The 26,570-nt window shown below is 36.1% G+C and overlaps 1 protein-coding gene across 10 annotated transcripts in view; it reads left to right on the top strand.

The window, feature by feature from the left end:
- EBF1 (EBF transcription factor 1) overlaps positions 1 to 26,318 on the top strand; it is a 272,703-nt gene extending 246,385 nt beyond the window's left edge. For 5 of the 10 annotated variants that reach the window (XM_068698662.1, XM_068698661.1, XM_068698660.1 and 2 more), the window contains exons 12-16: positions 12,151 to 12,216; positions 12,820 to 12,997; positions 14,494 to 14,673; positions 17,397 to 17,591; positions 17,958 to 21,430. In XM_068698662.1, the coding sequence (XP_068554763.1) occupies positions 12,151 to 12,216; positions 12,820 to 12,997; positions 14,494 to 14,673; positions 17,397 to 17,591; positions 17,958 to 18,025 (687 nt within the window). In that variant the 3' untranslated portion in view covers positions 18,026 to 21,430. Of the gene's footprint in view, positions 1 to 12,150; positions 12,217 to 12,819; positions 12,998 to 14,493; positions 14,674 to 17,396; positions 17,592 to 17,957; positions 21,431 to 23,094 lie in introns of those variants that run through there. The other 5 variants (XM_068698666.1, XM_068698665.1, XM_068698664.1 and 2 more) reach the window with 2 other exon arrangements.
- Positions 26,319 to 26,570: the final 252 nt, after the last annotated feature.

Raw genomic sequence — 26,570 nt, 5'->3', positions numbered from 1 at the left:
GGGTTATTGTCTACTCCAGCAGGTGGCAGTAAAGAAATTGCTTCTTTTTTTAACCTTTTATATATATATATTATATATATATATATTCTTTTTTCTCCCTCCTCTCCCCTCTGTGTCAAAAAGTCATAGATTTCACATCATGGTCAGTCATCTGCATTTTGTAGGATTTCTGCTGCTGCAGACAGAATTGCAAGTGATGCTGTTAAATTGCAACTCAAATACTAAAGATAGTGAAGTATGCAACTGCAGTGGCAGCTCATGTGCTTTACTGGCAGAAAGACCCAGGCTCATGTACCACTTCACCGGAATTCTGAAGCCTTCATGTCCACGCAGCTATTTCTTTTTTGGAGTTGTTTAGTTACATTTCCAAACTCCTGATTCAAACACAAAGCTAATTAAGAATATCTTTTAGTAATGGAAGTAGGCAGCAGCATCCTTAAATATAAATCATTTTCACTTCCGCAGGCCACATGATATGTTGCATCTCTGTCTCTCTGTCTGTATTGAAAGTGAATGTTTGTAGTCTCAGTTCATCAGTTCACATTAGCCTCATGCTGAATATTTAAACACAGAACAATTTGAACACACCATGAAGAGAGACAGTGACTGCACTTTCACTTGGAACAGCAAGGGCTCATCTAATAATAATTTAGTAAATCAGCCATTTAGTGGCTCAGTTGTACACTGCATTGTGCCAAATAATATTCAGTTCAACTGTATGCTGGTAAAATTGAAATTCAGACTCCAGTCACGTGGCACTTTTTTGCTCAATGGAGAGATGAAATAGAAAATCACCCTCCCAATAGACTGAATGTAGTGATTTATCAAAAATATAGCAGAGTGACAATATAAACAGGATTTGGTTGTATGTGGTATAATCTATTCTAATTAGGCTTTTTATTAGCTTAGTTTCTACTACACAGATTATGTGATAATTCAGGAATTGCATTTACGTCTTCAATTTATTGTATCTGTGAAGAAAGAGCAGATACGCAGTTATTGCACAGTTGCTGTCCTTTAAGGCCCAGTCCTGTGGGAAGTGTAGCGAGACCTTTATTGCTGTATTTCCAGCACTGACTCTCAAGGAACACCATGCCCTTAGGAGCAATGGGGAAAAACAGCTACTGCCTTTCCTCCTCGTGAGGTGCCATGGATGTTACTTCATAGCATGAAAGCAATATCAGATTAATTCCTTTTCCCTGTTTAAGGCTATCATGATTTGTAGGGAGTGGTAATCTCATACTAAACTAACTATTATAACTGGAAAAACAAACAAACAAACAAAAAAAAACCACAGACAAGCTCTTGGGTGCATGTGCCTTGTTTCCTGCATGCTGGCTGTACCTTTTCTCACCTGTATCAGTGGGTCTAATAAAAGATATTACCTCACCCTACAAAACTTGCCTCGGTTGTAACCACAGACCATTGTGACTTCAGCCAAACAGCTACCTGTTAAGGCTGTTTCTGATGAAGATGGGGGAGAGAGAATGTTTTCCTAGAAAGTACGTTGTGAAGTTTAATTGGTTCCCATTAAAGTGGTGCTTTGAGATCTTTGAATGCAGGGCATTGCAGAAGTGTGAAGTAATGTCTATAATCTCACCTACTGTTTCCATTTCTTGCCTGGTTTTAGGTGTTAGGCAGTGGTTTACGTGGTGATGTAAAATGTGATTGCAGTGTATTTCTCACAACACAGTCCAATTGAGCAGCAGAAAAAGCATCCTCCTTACCATCATGATGCCATTTAGCAGAGTGCTGGAAGCAATAGGATGCCTGTTGTCGTAATTCTTCTAAGAAATACAGAGTTTCACAATCTATACTTAACTGCTGACACTTGAAAACTCAAACATTTTGGTAAAATGAATCAAACAGTAATGTTTCTTTTATGAGATCTCCTCACGGGAAGGGAAGGTTTGGCACCATTTGGAGATCAGGCTCAGTGATCCATCATAGCAAAGTCAGCTGTCCTGGCGCGTCTCATAGGTCACTCGATCGAACCGGTGGCTCTTACAACTATATTATTGCTTATGGAACAGTAATTGAGGCTCCATGGTTAAAAATTACCTGGTCTAATAGGCAGTGAACAATTTGCACTCAATACAATTATAAGCCAAATCATTCATTTCATAACACTTGGACTAATTTATTTGTTGACCTTTTAATATCCATAGCTCTTCAGTAGTATTAACTGCAACTCAGACAAAATCTCTTGTTCATTTTACTTTCATTGATTTTTTTTTTTCCATTGAGGCAATAACCGTTGTTTGAGTACAACCTTTTCTTTCTGTTGTAAAAGTCAATCATGTAACTTATGTTGATATAACTCAACTGGACTGAAATGTCCTCTAAGTACAATAGCATACAATCTCATGCTACTTGTGTAAACACAGATATGCATTTTAGTTTTGTTTTAAGGAATGTTTTGGAATCTATTTCTGACTATAGATGACACTTGATATGCTTGCTGAGAAGAAAATGGAAACAAAACAGAAGTATTTTTTAAAGCAGTGCCACACATATATTGCACATTTTTTTGTTCATATATGGGAGATCTAAGATACAGAAATTTTGGAATTTGTCTCAGTTAATTTAGTTCTGTAGGACTAGTTCTTTAGGATGAGTATTTACTAATTCTATAGTCATAATTCCATCTGTATTTAGTATTCTGTCTCTGGAAATCCTAGCATTTTTTAGAATAGAGGTGCTTAATTTTTTCAGTGTGAGCTTTTGACAAATAAAATGTGTGCAAGAGTATTATTTTATAAACAGGAAAGAAATTTTATGAATGTTTTGGTAATCTGAATTTTCTTTCAGTTTTGCAGCTTAAAACTAAGAGTTTTTGATGATCAAAAAAGTTGCTGAAATATTAATGTGTTTTGAAAAATCAGTGGTGAATTTTGAAGCAATTCCATAAAATATGTGGTGAAGTGGAAATAGTAATCTTTTCACTCACCACTAAAAAGGAGCCCTAGGTAGTATAAGATGGTGTACAAGCTTTTATATCATGGAAATATTCAGGAAAGGATATTCATATGACTGTGAAATGTCAGATAAATTTAATATTTTACATATACTCTTACTCAACATTTATACTGACTTTGGACAATTTTAGTTGACTTTTTAAGGACAAATATTTTTAAAAAATGATATCAGGAGAAAAATACCTTTTGCTTCTGATGAAAAAAAGTTGAATGCTTTTTAGCATATATGCTAGGAGGCACTACAATGAAGCTCTCTGAGCTAAAGCCTCTTTTTATAATAAAATATTGTAAGTCTTTTGAACACATAGTTATAAAATATAATTGTTACATATTTGGCATTTTATGCTTCCCTAGAAATTACCACTTGGTATCTACACCTAATCTATGCTCTGTCTTTTCATTTCAATTGGGTCTGAAGTGGTCCTCCGTTGTAATGAGAATGCCCCTTTCAAGAGACTTCTTTTAATTATACCGATGATAAAATGTAAGTGAAAGTAGTCATTTGTAGAGGTTATGACTGAGCAGTGTTTTAACTGTAATACTAAAATCTACCTACGTTATTCCAGTCTCTATTTCAACATTTTTATGCACTCTCTCTCTACAGAACATAGTGGAATATCATTGTAGGTCAGAATTTCAGTGTGTCTTATTTTTCAGTTTTCTTCCCGTTATTAAAAGTAACCTGAACTCTCAATTTCTAGCTACTATCACTTCCTACCTGAAGCACACAATCGAGAAAAATCTTCATTATTTGACAGAGTGACAGTTTCACAGGTCTTAGAAATATTCTGTCATTTTTTTTCAGTCTTCATTAAAACAAAATGCAGAGGGATTTTTTAATTAATTTCATATAGGTGAGCATGTGTTTTTTACAGAAAATACATAGTTTGGTGTATATATGACAGATATTTATATGGGTAAAAGCACTAATACAGAACAATTCTGAAAATGAAACAGACAAAACACATATATATACAAGTTACACTTTAATTGCTAGATAGCTCTGCTGATTGAATTCAGATTACATTCTTGCCTTGCAATACCAAACATAATTATATATCTTTATAGATTTAAATGCAGTCAAGTGAATTATGCCACCCAATACATTCCAGATTTGACCTAATAGGAGAACAATTTAAAAGGGATACAACTTGACCTGTGTTTGGAAATTCTTTGTGCATACAAATGACAGGAAAAAGATATCAGCCTATTTGCTAAGTAAAATGTTTTTCACTGTTACAAACACATAATTGGATATCTACATTGTACCACATATAAAATTACAAGGCATGTTTAATCTTTTTTAATCCCCAGTATTCTCAGGAATTTTTCTAATTGGCACAAGAATATAATCTGCAGACTAAAGCTTCTAAAACAGCCTGTGCAGGATCTTTGAACGACAGTCTCAGAATTTAGTGTCTCTGTTCATTTTACCAAATTCTTTTTAAGTTTGCTTAAGTCCAGACCCTTCAAATAATTTAAAACATTCTTCTTCTTCCATAAGGGGACTTTGACAACTTTCCAAAAATATATGGGTATAAAATGGTCAGGAGAAGACTGCGAGTAATAACTCTTTTTTTCTTTTTTTTTTTTCTCTCTCTCTTTTTTTTTTTTTCCTTGCAACTCTCATCTGTTTTCAAGAAACAGGAATGTTAATACTATGGAGAGCAGGGGAAGAACTATCACAAAATCTTCTATATGCAAAAATAAAGACACAAAAAACTAAAACCTCATTAAACTCAATAATGAACATCTGTTTCAAAGTCCTGTAGGTGCTGGTAGAAATGGTTTGGGGTAAATTTTCAAAAAGAAGTGCTTGAGTTTCCTATCTGAGATTGTTCTGTGCATGTTTCTTTGTATGTTTTGCCCAGGGACTGCAGGTGGATGTGGCATATAAGAAAAAATTAGTGTGTGAAATATGCTTTTAGGTCACTGGGGCCAACCTTTGTATCAGATGGAAGAGAAGAATCTAATGTTCTCTATTGTTCATGTGTTCACGGGTAAATTGGGAAACCTTTTTATAACCTAGACAGCTGGGAATAGCATGAGTCACTGTAAACTGGTAGAATGGAGGAACTTCTGTAAAGAAAGGTGGTGAAGAGTGTTAGCCACTGAATTGTACTTACATGGATTTATCCATTCGCGATCTATTTTATAGATAAATTTTTAGATTATAGATTAATTTATAGATTATTTTGTCTTCTAGTGATTCATTGGATCTGACAAACTGATCATAGTTTGAAAGAGGGGATTGCATAACTAAGGAAAAGCATGTGCAGAAGAAAATGGTCTTTGCATTGCTGGGATAAATTCTGCAACCTCTTGTACAGCATGAAAATGTGTTTTCTTTCATGCTTTTGCTGTGTTTCATACTGAGGGGATCTGTCCTTAGATCCTCACAGTGTGAGCTTGCAAGATAACCCGTGGGAAATGCTATAGAAGATGCCAGAGAGTTACCATTTACTCAATTTCTTAATGAGAGTGTTAGAGAATTCCAAATATGACTGACAGCTACCAGACACCAGTTGATGTGCTATAGGATGTAAATAGATATGAGAATAGAATGTAGTAATATCTACCAATCCTGTGCTGTGTGGGTATGGCCTCATGGGTTAAAAATTGACAACTCTGAATAGTTCCATCTCTAAATGCTATAAATGCCTTTGTCTGGTGTATTTATCTGGGGAAATCCATATTGGAAACATATTTAGGAAAATCAAAAGTTCTGCAGCCACCTGAGGGATATAGTTGAGAGTCTTTATCAATCACCAATTGATAATTCAGTCACCATTGGCTAAAGTCCCTAAAAGAGGGACACTTTTATAAACACTGGCAGAGTGATTTTAGTTCTGCTTATCAGCTTTCACACATCCACTCTTCTCTCTTTGACTTAGAGACCTAACATTAGCAGAGAACTCCAGAGCTTTCAGCAACAGAACTGTCCAAATTACTTGCCAGATGCTTCAGTTGATGATAATATGGTGGGAGCATCCAGACTCTCAAATGTCAGTTTATTCAAAGGGTTATTCCAGTGCAACTATATTAATGCCAGTTTATTCCACGTTACTGTGTATCTAGATGAGGTACACATCTGTGCCAGCTACTAATTCAGTTGCCATTGTTACATGCCCATCATTTATGGAAATGAAGACCAGCGGCATGAGTGGTGTGGATTAAAAAAGGAGGCTGATACTTTTTTGTGTGTGTCTAAGTACATCAAATTAACAGGAGGATATCAGGGGTAAGATGGGAGACTTGCAATGACAGACTTACAGATGATCACCATCATTTTGTTCCTTCTTTTGTCATCAGTATTTCCAATGGAGGTTTTTTGAATAGGGTGTGTTTTCCTTATTGCTATTCATTTATCACCTTTGTGGTTAAGAGGTGTTTTAATCATTGATTCTCAACATTTATGGCTAGATGCCTGCTCACATTTGCACATCAGTGTTTGTTCTTCCTGCTGCCTCATATAGGCTTTCTATATTTTATTTATAAGGTTGGCTCATTGTGGAGCAGGTGGTAAGGTCATGCATGACTGTTTTTAGTGCTGTAGAGTTAGGCTGTGATTTTCAGTCTGGGTGGAGGCTGATGAGACTACAATGGCTTGGAAAAGCTAAGGTTCTAGCTCCCACTGTAGACTTATTTTCTGGAAATTGCCATTGAAATTCAGTAACAGGACTGATTCAGTGCACTTCCATGCTATAGGAAGCGGTAAGCAGAAGCTTTTTTTTTTTTTTTTTTGAACTATGTTGTCTTTTTCTCATTTTACTTCCTGTCATTGTGATATTGTGTTTACTTCTTCAGTATGATTAAATTATAATATATGGAAACAATTCAGTTGTTTGTTTAGTAGAAAAGTTTTCATTTTATGTGAGTACAAAAATCTTTCTAGTGAAATGGCCCTGCTATTTTATACTTCCCATGAAGCTGGCTTAGTTTGCTCGGTTTTACAGTAAATGGAGTATCTCTACATTTTGAATGCCTTTTATGAGTCTTTTATAAAAATATAATTGCTGAGAATGATACAATAATGCAGTGCTCCCTGTAGATAGGGAAAGATGGGAGGTGCTGTGCAGGCTGAAACTCTTGTATACCAAGCTAGATGACTGGCATTTTAGATCTGTGGCATCCTTCTAAATGGCTCTCTACCTAAATACTATCTTTACCATTAGAATTAAAAAGATGTGTTCACAACTTTATGTTTATTGGTTTATTATTATTATTGTATAGTGCATATACAAATTCTAAGTTTAAAACTTTGTTTTAGTACATATCCTACATCAGTATATTGAAAGTTTCACCCATTGAAAAAGAAAGGAAAATTTTGAGCACAAAACATTTTAATTTTTACTTGAACTTGCAGAATGTGACCTTTGCAAGGTGAAGAAAGGAACTGGAGTCTGCTGTTCAGTATTTTGACTCTGTAGAAGAGGTTTTTTCTTGCAAGTAGCCATGAGAGTAGGAAGTTAGAAGGCAGAGCCAGGAGGTCAGACATAAGAGTCAAGGAAGTATGAATGACATCATCATCCCTAAGTACCCTCTCAGAAGATGAATGAGCTCTCTCTTGTATTACAATGCTAAAGAGCATTAGAAGGTGATATGATATCTAGACAACACATAAGATAAATGCCTCACAGTCCGCTAGAACTGCTTCCCCCCCACGCCCTCCACAAGTACATAAATCCTTTGGTGGTCTCAATAATACAATATGTGGCTGATGAGTATTATATATTGTGGCCAGCTTTTTCTTGACAAAATTCATTTACATTTAACAAGTATCTTGAACACTGTCTAATTTAGTTACCAAAGCTGAGTAACTCACTATAACTCTAGATACCCTTTTCCTGATTAGACTCACCGTAGTGTTGGGACAAAAGTGGATATATTCACTAGACACCCAATAATAATAATATTTTTTAAAAAGGCAGATGTCAACAGCAGAGATCTTTTTTAAAGCTGTCACAAAATTTGTTCATCATGATAGAACTTGACACAAAATGTGTCTGTCGTAATAAAACTTGAAATGAAAGTTTTATGATATTAATGGATTCCTACTAAAAGGAATGCATGTCACAAACAAAACATGCAAAGTCACTGTAACGTTGGTCCAAGGTACATTCAATCAGAAGAGGATTTTATTTAAATTATAATCATCATGCTTTAAAAGCACAGTCATTCTTGTATGCTTTATATAATCCTTCCTACAGTGATTTTGGAATATGCAAAGTCACAGCAGACTTTACTACCCCACTTTTTTTTTTTTTTTTAATGTAAACATCCCTTACTATTTTCAGGAAGAAAATATGATAGAAATAGTTCATCGCATTTTTGTTTCACAAAATAATAATAACAAATCCATCAGTAGAAAATCAGCTTCAGCTTTGGAATAGAAATGGACTCTGGATCTGTGTTGTGTAGCTGTATGAAGGGCAGAGTTCTGATGCATCGTATTTAATCTCTAAAGTAATAGATTATAATTTAAAAAGTAATATATGATGATAATTTAAATAATATTTTAAATAATCTATAATAATAATTTAAGTAATATTTTAAATAAAGTAGTATATTATAACATTTTATTCTTTTCTATATTTTCTCATTTGTTGTTTTATAGAAATAAAACGATGGTCATTTGACAAAAAATGAAAGACAAGAAGGTCCTCAAACGAAATGCTGCATAGTCCTTTATTCTAACCCAAAAGCTGTCAGACTTTTAACATTAGTAGAAGAGTGGATCTTTTTTGACAAATGCCCCCATAAATTAGATATTAGCTTTAGTCAAACTCTGTCTCTTCAGGAAATATTTCCACTTGCATATTCAATTGGAAGGACCTTACATGATGCCCACTTACTGCTAGGAAAATCTATGTTTCCATGATGAAGGCAAAGAATAATTTCTGTGAACAAAAGAAATCTGGATAACAGACCTTGAGCTTGTGCAGAGATTTCTTTTTGTAGGATGTGAGTTTCACTCACTTTTTGATGTCTGTCTGCTTCTCTGTCCACCTATCTATCTGTTTATCACCATTGCAGTGGTAACATACAGTATCAATTGGATTTTAAAAGACATAGATCTTTTATATTAGCTGTCCTTTTTTATAATACCTTTTACAAATTTAATCAATGCATTTTAATATACTATATAGTTTAAGTGCAATATACAATAAATATTCAAGCTTCATCTTAAACATGCTCTAGCCTTTAAATTGTTAAAACTGCAGTGCCCTTTCAATCTACTTACATAATGTCATAAAATATACATTTCAAGGTAAATGAAGTCAGCTACTTCAATTTAGTCCCTCAAACTGGTAGTAAATGAGAGGTTAACACTATGGTGCCAAACCCATTATTGAGTAAATTTAGCACCTTGGACAGCTCTGTAAAATCTTTATTGCTTTCCTGACCTGCTCGTCATGTTCTGTCTATGTGTTCAGTGGCTCTCAGCTCTGATTGAAAGGCAATATATTAGATCCCGAACACAAACATGCTCGGGGGCTGCTTCACTGTGAGCGTAATGACATGGAGGTGAGAACAATTTTCTGGTCACCGCAATCCAAGCACCTTGCAAGGTCTGTTGCTCTAACTTATAGAGGACTTTGGGGGTTCCTTTGTACGTGAAGTCATAATGGTAGCTTCTATGGTAATTTAGGCAGAGCTGCAAAAGGTTTAACTGCATTCAGAAAACAAAACGTTAATGCCTTGAGCATGTCTGTAGTAGCATTTTACTGTGTATCTTTAAAGCTACTTTGTGTCTGTAAGAACTACCGTCAGCTCTGGAATAGAAGATACCAGTATCTGACACAGGATTTTTTGTGTAAAATCTACTTTGTATGATTTGAAAATGTCATAAACAAGAAATGCTTTTATTGTGTGAAAATATTGTTAGAGAAAGTATGAAACTCAAATTTACAGGCTACGAAGATATTGGAAAAAGATAACCATTGACTAGCTAGGAAAATTGAATGCTATTTGTCAAGCACACTTCAGTAAAACATCATGACAATTAGTTTTATTTACATACAACATAATATTGCATCAAATAACTTCCAATATTTAGGAACTGGAATATATTTGATATTAGGTAGAGCAGCTGTAAGATTGCATGTAATTACCTAATTTTTTAACATGGTCTTCAATCTCTTTTTAGATGCATTCTGAGATTTTTAGCTCAGCATTACATAAATAACTATGATTAGTCAGGTGGAGCAGAATTGACTATTTTATTTTTTTTTTAGTAATTTGGCATAATGACAGCTTAGGTTAACAATATTCCAAAGCGGTTTGTGGGCTCTGTATCACATTTTAATTTTGCATTAGTGAAATATATAGTGCAAACAATTTCTACTGAAGTGAAATAAATCCTAGTTTGCAAAGTCAAACACCTGTGTAGTAATTTTCCATCTACAATCATATTTGAAAAATTTAATATTTTTTCAGAAACACTTCTACTCTCCAGTTTGTATCTTCAACATGAGGAAAAAAGGGCTACTTAGTGTTCTGATGACTCTGGTAAAGCAATAAGGATTGATTGTACCTGAACGTTACTTGTAGTCTGCTTGTCCATGATTATACAGCTAATGGTTGTGGTCAAGCTATGTGAAGGGAAAAAAAAAAAAAAAAGAAAAGAAAGGCTGTAGCAAACTAACTCCTCAGAATTGGTTTCAATGTAGTGATTCAAAAATCTTTCGATTATATATTACATCTCACTTCATATGTGGAAAATAATTTAAATGTGTGTTCTGGGAGAGGGGTGTGCAGCAAAGGCAAGCCTAAATGTTTACTGGGAGTACAAAAATCCTCCATCTCATTTTTGAATTTAGGACATTATATATGTCATAAGTAGTTACTGCAGTATGACAACTGTTTTATCTTATATTATAGAGAATTTAAAATTGAAAAAAATGCTAATATGCATCTAAAAGCTTGTCATTTGAAGAGTTGTTCAAGGATTTTTGAAGAGGTTATGGTGACAGCAAAATGAACGCAATTATATCTCTATTTTCTGATCAGACTCTACAGTATATGAAAATTGAGCATTACTGTTTCTTTTTGGTATAAAATATGGCTATTGTGTAAAATATTTTAACTCTAAAAGTTTAACTTTGTAGAAAACTATAAAATACTCAGAACTGTTACTATTTTTGTAAGCTACCTACAGAAATATACCATGATGAATAACATCATGTTAATTTATTAGGGTATCATGCGGGGGCTGGTAATTACAAAAGTATGGTGTTTTGCTTAAAGGACAGTCTGGACTGTTTTTGATCAGGCAATTGGTAATCTGCTAGGTGTTTTTAAAGAATATGAATTTGTATTATTTTTTTTTACATTTTCTATCAGCTTTCCTGATAGAGATTTTTCCACACTTTAAAATGTAAGAACACAGAAAATGCTAGTATTACTTGAGTGCCCATTTAAAATGCTGTACAAATAAGAATAGGAAAATGGAGGGAGAAAGAAAGAGGAATAAAAAGTTAATTTATGTCCCAAAATGAAAGCTATATCCAAGACTGCTCTAATTTCTGCTGTCCATGCTGGGATTTTTTCAAGGAAACACTTCATGGCACTGGGCCATTCTCACATATTGCATGTATTTGTGTATATGGCTCCCACCCTGACCTGTCATATCAAGATACAAACCAAAGAAGTTGAAAGGTTACATTACCAGTAGCACAGAACTGATTGGGTATCTTCTGAACGTGGCCTGCTGGGTAAGGTCACAATTCCTGCAGTATGCAATTAAGAAAAAAATAAACACATTGAAGGGATTCATAACATGCTCTGAATGACATTGATTGCAGTAATCTAGTAAATGACCTCAGGATTGTATTCTGCAATAAACCGATGAGTGGTTTATGGTGCAGATGGTAGAGACAATTGAGTGATGTATTTTATTTTGCAGCACCAATGATTCTCACCTTTTGACTTGATTAAGCGTGTGTGTGAATAGGATGAACTAGTGATTTAACACCATTGAGTGGTTGCTGAGAGTTGTTAAAATTAAGGTCTACCTGGTGGGAGGAAAAAAAAAAACACACACACAAAAAAAAAAAACAATACAAAACACAGTGCAACTGATAGAACAATATAAAAGATTCTAATATTTGTTTTCCCCCACAAGGAGTTTATTGAACTCAGAGGAACACATCTGTTTTTATATTGACAGGAAGTAATACTTAAGAGGGCTGCTGATTTAGTAGAAGCACTCTATGGTATGCCACATAATAACCAGGTAAATGCATTCTACTTCAGCAATTCTAAAACATGGCTATTTCTTAGATGTATAGATAGATCAGGGGCTAAAGGTATATGATACTATAATGTGAGACAAGAATAAATATGTAGGGCAATGCCATATCTGGAATGGGGTTTAGTTTGCTTGCTTTCTTTTTAAAGTATGTGAATTCAGTGCTTGCAAAACCAACATGTTATTAACCCTGGGGGCATTTGCCCACTGTCACCAGAGACTGTATGATATGGGCAATGATATGCATTATTTCTTGCCACCAGTGATGTTTCAGTCTTACCCTAAAGATATTTTAGCTTTAAGGTGGAGTAAGCCTAGGCTTCAGTCCCATTCTGCCTATTTGTCTTGTTATACAGAAATGTGGCCACTGGGACTGAAGTTTCCAACTCTCTTACCACAGTTGTCAGGATTTATCATGAAGCAAGCAGATCTATAAGCATCAGCTATCAGTCAGCTAGCTGGTTTAGAAAGAAAAGCATCTAGTATTTCCTTTGGACGGGGAAATGTTTTATTTTATTATGTAAGAAAAGGTTTGTCAGAGTAGACTTGGTAACACTCTTATTCTTTTTTACATTTCTTGTCCCCTAGGAAATAATCCTGAAAAGAGCAGCAGATATCGCAGAAGCACTCTACAGTGTCCCCCGCAACCACAACCAGCTCCCCGCCCTTGCTAACACGTCAGTCCACGCGGGAATGATGGGAGTGAATTCCTTTAGCGGTCAACTAGCTGTCAATGTTTCCGAAGCCTCACAGGCCACCAATCAGGGTCAGGAGAAGACGCATCTTCCTCTCTTTTTGAACCTTTTCTGATAGAAGTCAGGCAAACACACAGAGCAGTGTGAGAGTGATGGTTCAAAACCGAATGCAAGAAGCACATCCAGACAGACACCATCACACCTGCATGCAGAAACTTTGAATTACTCAATTCTGTCATGAGATGGGGCTTTCTTTAGTGACTTCGGCCCCAGTTCTGGAAAAGCATTTATGCATGTATCAGACTGCTTTCGGTCTGCTCAGAGTAACACTTGCACTTGTGTTTAAATCCTGCTGTTCTGAAAAGAATTTCTATAACCTGAACATGTACTTAATCTTAAGTACGTACTTACATATTTTCCTGAACATGGATGATCTCTGAGTCTGGGCCTTACATAGTATTTCTTTATAACACAAAAGTATCACTTCATTATGTTTTGATTTGGTTTTGCAAGAGACATTATATTGGCACTTATTGTTTTCAGAGGTTGAGACTTTTCTAAATTTTAAAAGTGAGTAAAAATAGAAATATTTACAAAGACATTTTTAAAATAGAGCATTTTTCACTTTACATAAAATCAAATCAGTATTGTTTTAATTTCTATAGTTAAAAAAGCGACAAGCATCTTTTTAAAAAAATCTTTGCATTTTTCACTCTCCTTTGCTCAGCTCCCTTTATTACAAAACTTAAATTCCATTTTAATGATAAAATAGTAGAAGGAGTCTGCTTTTTCAGAAGGGCAGAAAAATTATTTTGCATTATACTAAAAAATAGAAATGATTTTCAGATCATAATATTTTATGGACATACTATGCAATGGGAAGATAAGTTTATATTTCATCTTCTGGGAGTGGAGATACATTTTGTATTCCTGTGCTTCTAGAAACAAATCCTCATTTTTGGGTATTTGGATATGAGTTTCTCCAAACATCATTTCCAGAATTAGGTAGAAATTCAAATTTTAACTTGGAATCAAATTCGGTTATTCTCTACCAACATAGTGATCAGACTAGGAAAAGGAGACTTAGGATTTTCCACTACTTTGAGAAATTTACTGTGTTTTCTAAAGTGTGCTGTAGCATCTAATTTGAGATGCATTAAATGAGAGACATTAGAAGACATTTAACAGAAATCACATGTTTTTAACATACCTTAAATCAGTATGTACTGCTAACTTTGAAAACATAGGTTATGTTTGCTCCATCTCCTACAAACAGCTCTTTTAGAGCGAGTATTCCAAGAATACCCAATGGTCATCTCCTTGAAAGAACAGGTTGCCTGTGAAGGCTGTAGCCTTCCTCCTCCCTCTCTGAGTTCCCACAAGCAATGACCCAGGCAGTGAGGGATCACAATTTGGGTTACTTGGTGGTAGCAGTGGTCAGTCCTGCCCCTCCCTGTGCACACCGTGGCTGCCTTAGTAGCCCCAAATTACTTGCCTGTAGCTGTTTGTTTATGAAATTTCTCTTGGGCTAACACCAATTTCTAAATGTATTCCCTCCCTACAAAAGGTTTTACTCGCAACTCAAGCAGCGTGTCACCTCATGGCTATGTGCCAAGCACCACCCCTCAGCAGACAAATTATAACTCTGTCACAACAAGCATGAATGGCTATGGGAATGCTGGAATGTCAAATTTAGGCGGTTCTCCAACCTTCCTGAATGGATCTGCTGCCAATTCTCCCTATGCCAGTGAGTATTATATGATTCTTCTGTATTTGTACATTTTTATTACAAGGAGTTGGTGACTTTTCTGTAATATTCAATATTTAGTTTCTATTCTGAGCATTTGAAACAGAGCTTGGACATTTCTCTCCTCTTTCTCTCCCCCACTGACCTTTGAAGCACTTTGAAGACGTTGGTGTTGCCAGCAATGTTTTTCTGTTTTGTTGTTATTATTTGGAAGTCTCGTAAGGGCTGAAAAAGAATAACGCTTCTCATGATTTGGGCTGATGGTTTCATAACTTACCTTGTACTCTAAATACGAAATGCTGTCTTCAACATTGACAATTTTAGAAAGCAGGGATGGCATAACTGACTTAATTTCCATTGGAGTTGATCAAATATTATCAGTGCACACTTTTTGTTGCAGTGAGTATGGAAGGAGGCTAAGCATATTTGCTGCAGGAAAAATAGTTTCCAACTGTAAGATATGAAGGGCAGAAAAGTTGGCTATAATACTGGCACAGACTGACATTTCCATAAGCTGCATGATGATGTTTCCAAGACCTCTGAGCAAATATTGTGCTCGTAACCTTTATACACATTATGAATTACTATTGGGCCTAATCTTGATTGCTTATATGCCATTTGCTTTGTAACTAGTATATTGACTTCACTGAGAACTTAGTAAAATGTGACAATGGCTCTTAGAGTTTGTATTTTAGTGACTGTACAGATAATGCCATAAAGATTCAGGTCATACAAAACATATATCCCATGGCATAAAGCGCGTATGTTCTACAGTCCCAGTTATGGAAATATTTATATGTAGGACTAACTTTCTGCATTATAATATTAAAGATTTAACAACCTGTTTAAATATGTATATATACACATATAGATATACGTATATGTTTCTGTTGGTAAATGCCTATGAACCTTTCCTGCCACAGCTCAGTAGTCCCTATTCACATGAGAAAATTAAATGAATAGGACCTGCCCAATTCCTCTGGCATTACTCATGTTGTATAACAGATTCCACAGAAATCTGCAGAAAGCTACAAGCAGAATCGGGCCAGAAGGTCTTGTCATATAAAAAGGTTTATAGGCTGAGACCCTAGCATGGACAGGAGAAACAGTGCTGGACATACCATGGTTTACACATCAAATCTTAAGTTTAGTGATGGAACAGCAATAATGAATTATTTTGAATTGCGTTGCTAGAGTTTAGAATTGAAAAGGAGGAGCAACTCTGATCGAAAAAATTACCTCCAAAGCTTCTTAGCTGCCACAAATTTAGAATAAAATATTTACCCATGTAACTAGTACTTATAACTTAAGAATTGCTAACCAGTTATTATTTTGTACTCTAATAATAATGTAACAAATAATGTTGCAGAGTACCTTACTTACTTATTAAGTTGAATTTACTGTCATAGAATTTGCACTCTCTGAATTCATAATACAACATGATTGATGAGACATCTCTTTTTGGAAGCAGATGCCAGTGATGCATTTAAAATACTCAAGCAGTGTATAATTCCATATTTATGAACAAAGTCCTCTTTAGAATAGCACTTCACTTCCCAGCCCTGGTTCTTTATTCTAGTTATATTTTGGGAGGTTTTCTTGGTAGATCTGTCATTCTGCTAATGCCTAATCCATTGAATCAGAAAATGCTTCAATCATGACCTGAAAATTAAAAGGTGGCATTCTTAATTAAATCAATAAACTAATTGCTGTATAGTAGCAATTCAATTTAGGTGCTTTGATTGCTCTCCCTTAGCAAGTACTTCCAGACATAGAGTGACTTCAGACTAAGATTGTATCTGTCAGACTGTGAAACTTTGAACATTTAATTTCCATTAATTGATTTCCTCAGTGTTAACAAATATGATATCAGATTCTCAAAAAAGAACTTAAATAGGGTGATTTTTATCTACATAAATGCAAATAAAATAATAATGCAAAGCCCAGATGATATGAATTTTACTCTGTAATACGGAATTATTCATAGCCCCATCTTCTATATATGCAGTTTCTAAACAGGACAAAGAGTGAAAACACAGGATTTACTAATGACTTTTTTTTTTTGTACTCAGACCGCATTTTGTACAGCAATGCTGTCTGAAAATAAAAGGAGATGGTTTTATTTTCACGAAAATACACTTAAAATCTCAATAATAAGTACATGAACCAAAGCTTTTTATTGCATCATGTGGTAAAATAAGATTTTAAGGGTGTGTCTACCCTGTGCAGGGTGTCTGAAACAGTGTAGATCTTTCTGCACCCATCTTCCAGCAAGAAAAGTACCGCTCAAAATGCTGTCTTTGCAGGCTGGTTAAAAACTTTCCACATTAAAAATTCCAAATCCAAATTTGTACCACTCTCCTCACCCATCAGTTTTCTAATCCCTCAGTTGCCTGCACAATCTGGATTCCTTCTTATTCACTTGTTCTGACCAGGGCAATGGCTGATGCCAAACTTGAGAATAATTGTTGCATTGCAAGAGAATTAAGGGAGTCCTTGAGAGCACTTAGAAGGGGGAAAAAAAGTCAAAAAAAAAAAAAAAAGTGCTTCCTGCAGTGACCAGTTCCGCTTTGTGAGCAACCAGAACTCTAACTGCAGTAAAAGTCTTGGTACTTTGAAATTAGACTTAGTACATCCAAGCAGCAGGATTATTTTGTTTCTGTGGTAGTGCTGACATTCTAATACTAAGGTGTGCCTTTTGGGGGGGTCTTCTTTTCCTCTAGTTGTGCCATCAAGTCCAACAATGGCCTCCTCCACTAGCCTCCCCTCAAACTGTAGCAGTTCGTCTGGGATTTTCTCCTTCTCACCAGCCAACATGGTCTCAGCGGTGAAACAGAAGAGTGCTTTTGCGCCAGTTGTGAGACCGCAAACGTCTCCTCCTCCCACCTGCACCAGCACCAACGGCAATAGCCTGCAAGGTAAGTGAAACCAGCTCTGGAACATAGAAGGCTGCTCTCAAAACCGTAAGTTCCCAGTGCCTTGAGAGGCTCTAAGTGACACTGAGTTTTCCAAGGGGAGAGGAGACAGTGGGGGATCCCTGGTGGCCTCTGTCCTAAAGTTTCCTCCCCAAAAGAGTAACTGGACTCCACCGCCAGCCCACCTAGTACCTTGCAGGTGTTTGGCAACCACCCTACCTCTAACTCGACTAATACTGATGAATTGGGAGGCTGTGTCTCTTAAAGCACAGACCTACTGTTATGATAAAAACGAGTAATATTTCAGCTTACTAATACCATCCTTTTTCTTTCTTTCCTCTCTTATTCCCTGTTGTCGTCCATTATCAGACCAGTCTTTTGTGGACTCTAGCAAGTACTCCACTGCAGGGTCTCTCCAGGGGCTGGCCTTCTCCTGAAGTACGTCACTCAATATTCCCTTCCTTTTTTTCCTTTGTCATAGTACACTTGTGCAGAGATCCTACTGAGAGCAAATAGACCGTTACAGAGCTTGGCACAAACCTTTGCCTTTCATAAATAGAAGACACATTACAAACTAACAACAGCATTTTCCAATGTAATTCATACCAGGTCAAATATTAGTTAGTACTGATTAATATACTTCTGTGCCAATAAATTTCCACAAATGATGCAGGGCATCTTTGAAAGCCTCTTCAAATGTTGGTAGTAAAGGGGCTGCTCCTTTTCTCTATCCCTTCCCCTCTTGTTACAAAGTATTCCAGCATTAGCACCTAAATCCATTCTGGAGCATTGATGCAGGGACTGGCAGACAAAAGCTTGTCAAACTGAGGATGCTGCAAAGACCAGCACTGCCCATTTCATTGTTTGGTTCAGCCTATTTTCCAACACTGTGCCTAAACCTCTCTGTATAATTACCTCACAGTGCATTAGTGTGCTGAGAGATGTTTTCATGCTCACTTAGACCAAGGAGTTTTCTTAAGCAGATGCAGCCAGCTGCCTCCAGCTGTGCCAGAGGTGGGAAAGATTTTGCGGTATGCATTGTGCTTCCCCCCAGACCTGACGTCTATTTTCCTTTCCACGTGCCTGTGCAAATTATCCAAAGAGCATTGAGCAGGGAACAAAATCCTTCATTTTTAAAGCTGTGTTCAGGAGGAGCTGCACAGAGCAAGGGGAGGATGGCTCCACAGACTCCACATGTCACTCTACAGCCTCTGAAAAGACAGACACTGGGCTTGCAGGCATAATGCTGATAGCACTGTTACAGCTGAAAAAATCTATATGCAGGCAGAGCGCAAGGAGTTCATTCATAAAAGCTGGGATCCATTGTGACTGAAAGGAAGCATTGTCCTCAGTGTATTTTACACCGATGAATTGGAAGGATGAATCCTTGGAGTTGTATGCATACACACAAGCACACACAGAAATTGTGAAAATACTGGGAAAAAATAAGTAGCACTTGGGTGCCTTCAATAAGAATTGCTATAAATACAGACTGCATCAAGAGTCATACACAACAAAGTTTTCAGACGAGCTGTGGTGTTTAAAATATAAATTTTTATGTGTTTTAAAAATTTGGTACTGCTGACATGCTACAGATGTTAAAGGCAGCAGCTAAAAATGTTTTGCCTCTAAATTAAAAATAAAAAAGGAGGTAAGAGTTGACTGCCAGAAACTTTTGAACGTATTAATGCTTTTGTCATCTCTTCTACTTGTCCCAGTATGCAGTTGAGGTTAGAGAGAAAAAGCAAGTAACAGGAGAAGGTTTTTTCAAGCACTGTTTTTCCTTTCACAAGACACAGAATTCCCAGATTCCGCCTACTGGGTTATGGAAAGCAATTATGGAATAAGCTGAGTGCCGGATGCAACTGGGGCTTGCTGATTGCCTCCTCATTATGTCACATCCAGATCTGTAATGCCCAGAAACCACACAGATCTGAGTGTTTCCCCTAATTTTTATTTAGCAATTCAGTTTTTATAATAGGAGTGAGCCACCAAGAGATGGTTCATTTTTAGGTCATTGCTGAACTTCTTGGTGAGTTAAAGACATACAGCCCTTAGCCCCATGCCTTCTGACACCACCCGAGGCTTGTAATAATGACTCAGAAATGCACTGCCTGTTGTGCCTTATTGCTTAAATAAACAACCTTGTATAAGGAGGCTGTCTTATCTCTCTTGGGCTTCTGGATACATCAGAAAGCAATCAAGCTTTCCTTATGTAGCTCAGATATCAGCAGAACTCACTAAAACAACAGCTACGCTTATCTGTTGTTCTCTTTGCCATGCAATTTTGTAAAACTCAAAATACATTATTTCTGTAATTTGCTCATGGCAAATACAAATTAGTGTACGATAAAAGAAATAATGCCCATTGCTGATTTTTTCTAGTCTCTGCCCTCTCTTTTTGGAGGTGTTGTGATCTCATACCTACAGTGTTTCCCACTGCTATCTCTGTTTTCAGGATCAATAACAAGCTACAGCTGAGAGAATTTGCATGACTAGATGTAGCACTTATGGAATAAAAGTAGAGTGATATAAATGAAGACTTGGAAAGAATGGAAATATCAAGGCTTTTAGGCAGAAAAGAGATCGTTTTGTCATTTGCCTTGTAATTTAATTCAGAATTTCAGAGCTCTTCAAAGGCAATAATGCTTTGAAAAAATGAGCTAAGATCTGCATCTGTACTGTTTGCTTCCAATGGCAAAAGGTGCACAGCTGATATGTAACTATGGGAAAATATCTAAGTCATGAAGGGGGGAATTGCAGTTATGTCGCCTTTGGTTGGGATCCTACAGAGTAGACAGCTATGTTGGCCCAAGAGAGAGGCAATTCTTGGCCGTTTTGGTGAAATTGATTTGGTTTTAATGAATCTTTCAGATTGAGGTTTTTTTGGTTGTTGTTGGAATAATATTTTGACATTTTCTGAAGTACATGCAATTTTTCTAAAGCAAAACAACATTTTGTTTTAAAGTTTCACTAAATTTAGAATTTAGAGGTATGAAAAGGACAGCATGTTGAAGTAGTGTGAACAGAGGATTGATCAGCCATCTGATTCTGTTCAGTTGCACTCATCACATACAGCGAGACTCTATCCATTTCCATCTGCTTAACTCCTTGCTTATCTGAGCAGTAAAGGAGGGAGCACTGTTCTTGGCAGTGCTCTTTGTGCTGTAATGTACATTTCTGATGTCCAAACACTGCTGTTCCACCTCAGTGTTCTAAGTAAGTGCCACCCTGAAATCTCCAAGTGCTTTTCTAGTAGGGATAAAACTTATCCACAGGTAAGAGACAGAAGCAAATCAAATTACTCAATGTAATACAGTGAGAAAGAAGAACTGGGACCACAACCTGTGACCCAAGTCCCTGCCCATGTCCCTTGCTTTTATTCATACAGGGAAAATTACACTCTCACCTTTAGCTGTGGGTGACTGCCTCACAGGGCTGCCACAAGCAGAATTACAATCTTGTTGACTGTACCCATCACTGTCATTATTTATTTTATTGATGCCTTGGATGTCAGCAGGTGTCCATAGACCAGGATCCACACCCTGGCCTACAGCATAAGGAACCCAGGAGCAGAGTAGGGAGCAGCTGAATACGAAATCAGTGAGAGCATTGCCTGACTTGAGTTTGCTTCATTTTCAGTCACACGTAACAAGGGGAAAGCCTACTTGTGAGCATTCAGGGCTTGTTATGTGAGATGTTCTTGAAACAAAATCTTTTGGGATTTATTTGTTTATTTTTAACAAAGCTGTTTTTGTTTTATCCAGTGTTGATAAAATTGGCAAGGAATCTTAAAAAAAAAAAACAAACAACACACAAAACAACAACAAACAAAAAACAAACACCCTATGTCAAGGAATCTTAAAAAAAAAAACAACACACACAAAACAAAAAACAAAACAAAAAAAAAAAAACACCCTATGTCAGTAAATGCTATACAACTCACTTTTGAGTGTCTTCTTGTAGGGCATAAACAACTTAACTCACCTCTCTATCCCTTTTATCTTAATTTCCAGCACCTTGAAGAGCCCTTATGTGGAGTGAAAACAATCAGTACAGTGATTCCACATAAAAATGTTGCTGAATAATAAATTCAGGAATCAAAATTCTGCTGTATACTTGCAACATGTCACCTCTGAGGATGGCCTGCTGCAAACATGTGGATGTGTTTTGCATTCTCGCCTTCTCCTCTCATTTTATTTCATTTAATCAGTGCAGTTTACTCGAGCTGTTCTCCCCTTGCTGATTAGACTTGTAATTCTTGCACATATGGTGGTGTTTGTGGAGAAAACATTTCCCTCCTCTCCCCCTCCAACCCCAAATCTGTGAGCCTTTTACTTTGGCTCTGTTCTTATCAAATAATTGCAGCTGTAATTAAAGCACAATGAATCAGCACCAGTCACAGGGTTGAGTTCTTCCTTAAGAAATTACATGTCCAGATGTCTGAGATGGCAGGCAGTTCTAACATTTAAATAATGTGCCCATGAAGTGCCGCCAACCTGAAGGCGAATCTGTTTTCTACCTTTTTGCAAATAACCATACAAGTGGTGTTTTAAAGATGCATTGTTGTTACAGCTTTCATCATTAACTTACATGACTATCTCCTGTAATGATGTGCTTGCTCACAGTATGTCACTCGGACACTCCAGACCCGCCTGGAGGTCAAGCTAGGTGGAAGATCATACCTATTGACGTTTAAGAAATGCCTCTTCTTTAGGAGAGGTGGTGGTTCCATAGAAACTGAGGTTAGAAAGCATAATAAAGGAATACTGATGATGCAATTTACCCAACAAAAGAGAGGCCATTCTAAATTAACATTAACGTACTATTCATAACGTAGCTGGTGAAATATGCTACAAGTGTAATAAAACCATGAGGTCTGCAAAGCCATCAGTTAGGTAAGGGCATATTCAACTTAAAAAATGGATTTGAGGGCTTAAGTCCTTTTCTGAGCACCTGCAAATGCATACACGTCTCAGGGCTGAACAGCAGACTAGGAAGAGAAAACTGGCATAGGAAAACAAACCACGGTTACTCTGCCTAATGCAACAAACACACTGCCAGATCTGTAACACTTGGGGCTTATGGGACTTCAGCCATTTGCTCATATGTAGAGCAAGTACCTTTCTTTTTAAAAAATAGAATGTGTGGCAATGGCTGGGACAGGTTTATGTCTCCTGAACATTTTGAGATTTCGAAACTAAAATCAGAAAATTAAGTTGGGGGATGATTCTCACATCAGGCGAAGTGCATTTACTCTGCAAGGTCACTGATTTCAGCAGAGCAATTGACAACATTTTCCAGTCAGAATGAAGCTTCCTGGGATTAATGTGCATGTAGTTGTCTTTACTGCATCATACTTATATGTAAATTTAATTCACAGTATGGCCATGTATGTTGCTAGTAAATGTTTAAAAATGCTGAGGATTTTAAAAGTTGCTTCAGAATGCAGAAAAGTAACTCTTTTCCCTCTCTCTCTCTCCCCCCTCTCCTCTCCTTATGACAGCTATATCTGGCATGATTGTTCCCCCCATGTGAAAGAATTGCCTTGAAGAATTTTATTAATGAAGAGGTTGAATTCTGCTTCAGAGAGAATCTGATACAAGTCCCAGAGTGGAACTTTTTACTCAGGCCTTTTTAAAAATAAAAAAGAAATAAAGAAGAATCTTACAATAACTGCGGATTTTTAAACAAAAAAAAATCACCATCCTTGCAAATACTGAAATTAACAATCTGCAATTGCAAGGTGTTGATTCAAGCTGTCCATCCCAAATAACTGGGAGATATATTTATTGTATGTTGATAAAAAAAAAAAAAAAATCCACCTTTTTTTGTTTCGTTTCATTTTTTTTTGTTGTTGTTTTCTGGGGTTGGGGGCTTGCTTTTTTTTTTTTTTTTTTTTTTTTTTTTTTTTTTTTTAAAGGCTTGATTTAACTCAATACCATTTGTCTTTTATAAATCATCCAATTACGCGAGGGACACTAGCGATGGAACTCCACATTTTTAATTTATGATTTTTTTTAAAGCTGTGTAAAGAAAAATGAAGTGGTGTCAGTTACATACAAGTCTGTATGGGACAGAATAGAAGTGCCAGTTAGTTTTTCGTAGAAGAATTATGGCCATTTAATTAAGGGTCGGCTCATACATGTTGCTTATCCAGTGGTGATTTGCTAATATGATGCATTTTTAATGTTCTCATTAAATAGATATCACTCCCTAGAAAGCTGGTATTTTTGAATGGTGAGGGTGGGATGAGTGGTGGGATTCGTAACCGCTGTCTTTACTATTGGGCTAAATAAGTGTGTAAATAATGCAACAAAATAAAGTTGCTGAAAGATTAGGTAAGGACACAAATAACAAACACATTTCCTCTTGAGCTCAGAATCCAGTGCCTCTAGATATACTGCTAAAACTGCAGGATTAGATTATCACGGCTCTCTTTAGCTTATATATCAGACTCTCTAAATGAGTGGCCTTCCTGAAGTTTAGTGTCACCGGAGCTGTGCATAAAATGCCATTTAAATTTTGCATAGCCATCACAAGACACAGAGTGTGGCCATCACCCTTTGGGTGTTTTTGTCATACCCCGGTTCCCCTTGTTTTTATGGGACAGAATGAGAAAAGGTTCATCTGCAGGTCTGTATCCTCCCAATGTAAAAGCACACATTTTTGTCACCTTCCTGCTGGGATTTGTCCTGTATCGGTCGACCCTCTCAGTTTGTATCATAATATATTAAGCAACAGGTAACTGCTTTTGAATAGTCAAATGAAAACACAAGTTTGGGGCATGGGGGGGGGGGGGGGGGGGGGCTGTTAGGAAGATTTCAAATCCAAACCATAGCTTCTGTTTTACAAAATTTTTGCTATCATTATCTGGGAAGTGTTCTTAAAAACTATTAGTCAAAGAGGCAGCAAAGCTCTGAAGATACATTACCTGATATTTTTTCTTTGCTGTTGTGTTTTGTATGTAGTTATAAATACTGTAGATTTTTGTGATTTTTTGCCAAAGTTGTTGTTCTATTTATACATTTTAATGTCTTAAGACAGTTTTTCAATATCACAATAAAGAATTTTACTGCATATTTTGCAAAAAGAGCTCACTACCTTTAGCTTGCACATACTTGCAAAATTAATTAAAGAAAAAAAAAGCTTTTTGTTTCCTGGGGTTTCTTTTTTGTTTGTTTGTTTTAAAGGGGATTTTGTAAAATATCCATATAAATAATGTATTTATCTTTGGAATTTGTACATTGCTTTTTTTTCCCCTACCCCAGTTTATTTTATTGTGTATGTTTGCTATGTGAAAAGTGCTGATTTGTTTGGTCATTCACCGTTGTATTAGCTGTTCAAATGTGATTTTAAAACATTTCATTTATAGTTTTTTTTTTAGTATTGTTTAAAATCATGCTTCCATTTTTTTAATTTCCACCCAAAAGCCATTGTCTATTTTTGTATTATTTGTAAGTTAAGAAGTTTTTTCCAATATATGGCAAAAGGTAGCATATTATTCTTGTAGCATTTAGTTATGTAGATTAAAAAAAAAAATGTATCCTTTGCTTTTGAAGCTTAACAAAAACTAATGCTGTTTTACTCTATTAATATGCATGGGATTTCTCCTCTTTGGAGTGACGCATTTTTGTGCATTAAATATGGGGAGAAACTTCATAGAACTCAATGAAAATACTTTCTTTCTTAAGTCTGCTTGTATATTTCTCTGTCTTTCACATAAATATAAACCAGCAGATTGGATGCCTTAACAATGCAAATCATATTCATTTCACTTGTACATTGTACTGTGCACCAGAACTGTCAATCATCACTAACATTCTAAGAAAAAAAAAAAAAAAGGAATTGAAAAGCACAAAAGAACTGTTTTGTTACCTTAAAACAATATAACTTTTTTCTAGTCGAGCAAGAAATCATTTACAACGATGCTGCAACTGTGCATGCTTCCTGTATGAATTTTGCAATGGTTTTCACTAGAACGTCACAGTGTGATCTTTTAGGGGAAGGGAAAAAAACAGGATTTTTTTTTTTTCATGGTGAGAAAATAAAAGGAGAAAAAACTGGAAAATGTGAGAGACATCAGTTTATTGCTTCTGTGTATTCCAAGCAATTATTCTAATTCACATAGTAAGCAACAGCACGACAATGTAATCAAATTTAAAGCCATATTTTGTCCAGTGACACCATCAATTACTCTTGTAGAGCTCCACTCAAAGTCATAGCGATTTTAACACCAGTGTTAGCCATCTATGTTTGTAGTCTTCTTCTGCACCAGTGTCCAAAGATCCTTTGACAATGTGCATAATTTTGTTTTGTTGCAGCTATTTATAGTGATCTGATGAATGGGACTTTATAAAAATTCCCCTGCACCACCCTTATCTTTTACAAAGTAAAAGATGCAGCTGTTTACAGAATATGGCTTTAAGTGGAAATGTCCAGATTTCGGTTTTAAAAAGGTGAAGCTTCACAATGACTGGATTGCATAACGTATGCCTATTTCCTCACAGTTGTACTAGGATGCAGCTAAAATGAAGTCATCTCTGAAACTACTAACCTTTCACCTTCTTATCTAAATCTTTTTGAATAGACACACACACTGTACAGTTCTATTGTTAGAGAAACTAACTACTGTAGAGATTGTTATAATTTTTTTGCAGAAATTCAAGCTGTAAAAACTTTTCAACTTTCACAATATTTAATTAAAGTTACTTCCTGTCTGTGAATACAGCTCCTAGTTGTGTGTTTATTTTTCTGCTTCTGCTGGCTAGTAGATGAGAAAAACTAAAATGTAGAAGCCAGAGGCTACAGAGTTGTCTTTCTGAAATTAAGGAGAAGCAGAACTTCTTGGAATTTCATGGTGAAACACTGCAAATACTGGTGCTCTGAAACTCCTCTTACTCTGTAACGAATGGATGTCAAAGGATGCTGGCACATAATGTTGTATGTTCACCCTTATCTCATTATTATTATTATTATTAT

The sequence above is a fragment of the Anas acuta genome, chromosome 14 (assembly GCF_963932015.1).
Source record: "Anas acuta chromosome 14, bAnaAcu1.1, whole genome shotgun sequence".
Taxonomy (NCBI): domain Eukaryota; kingdom Metazoa; phylum Chordata; class Aves; order Anseriformes; family Anatidae; genus Anas; species Anas acuta.
The sequence above is the reverse complement of the archived record's forward strand: the minus strand, read 5'-3'. Positions and strand labels throughout refer to the sequence as shown.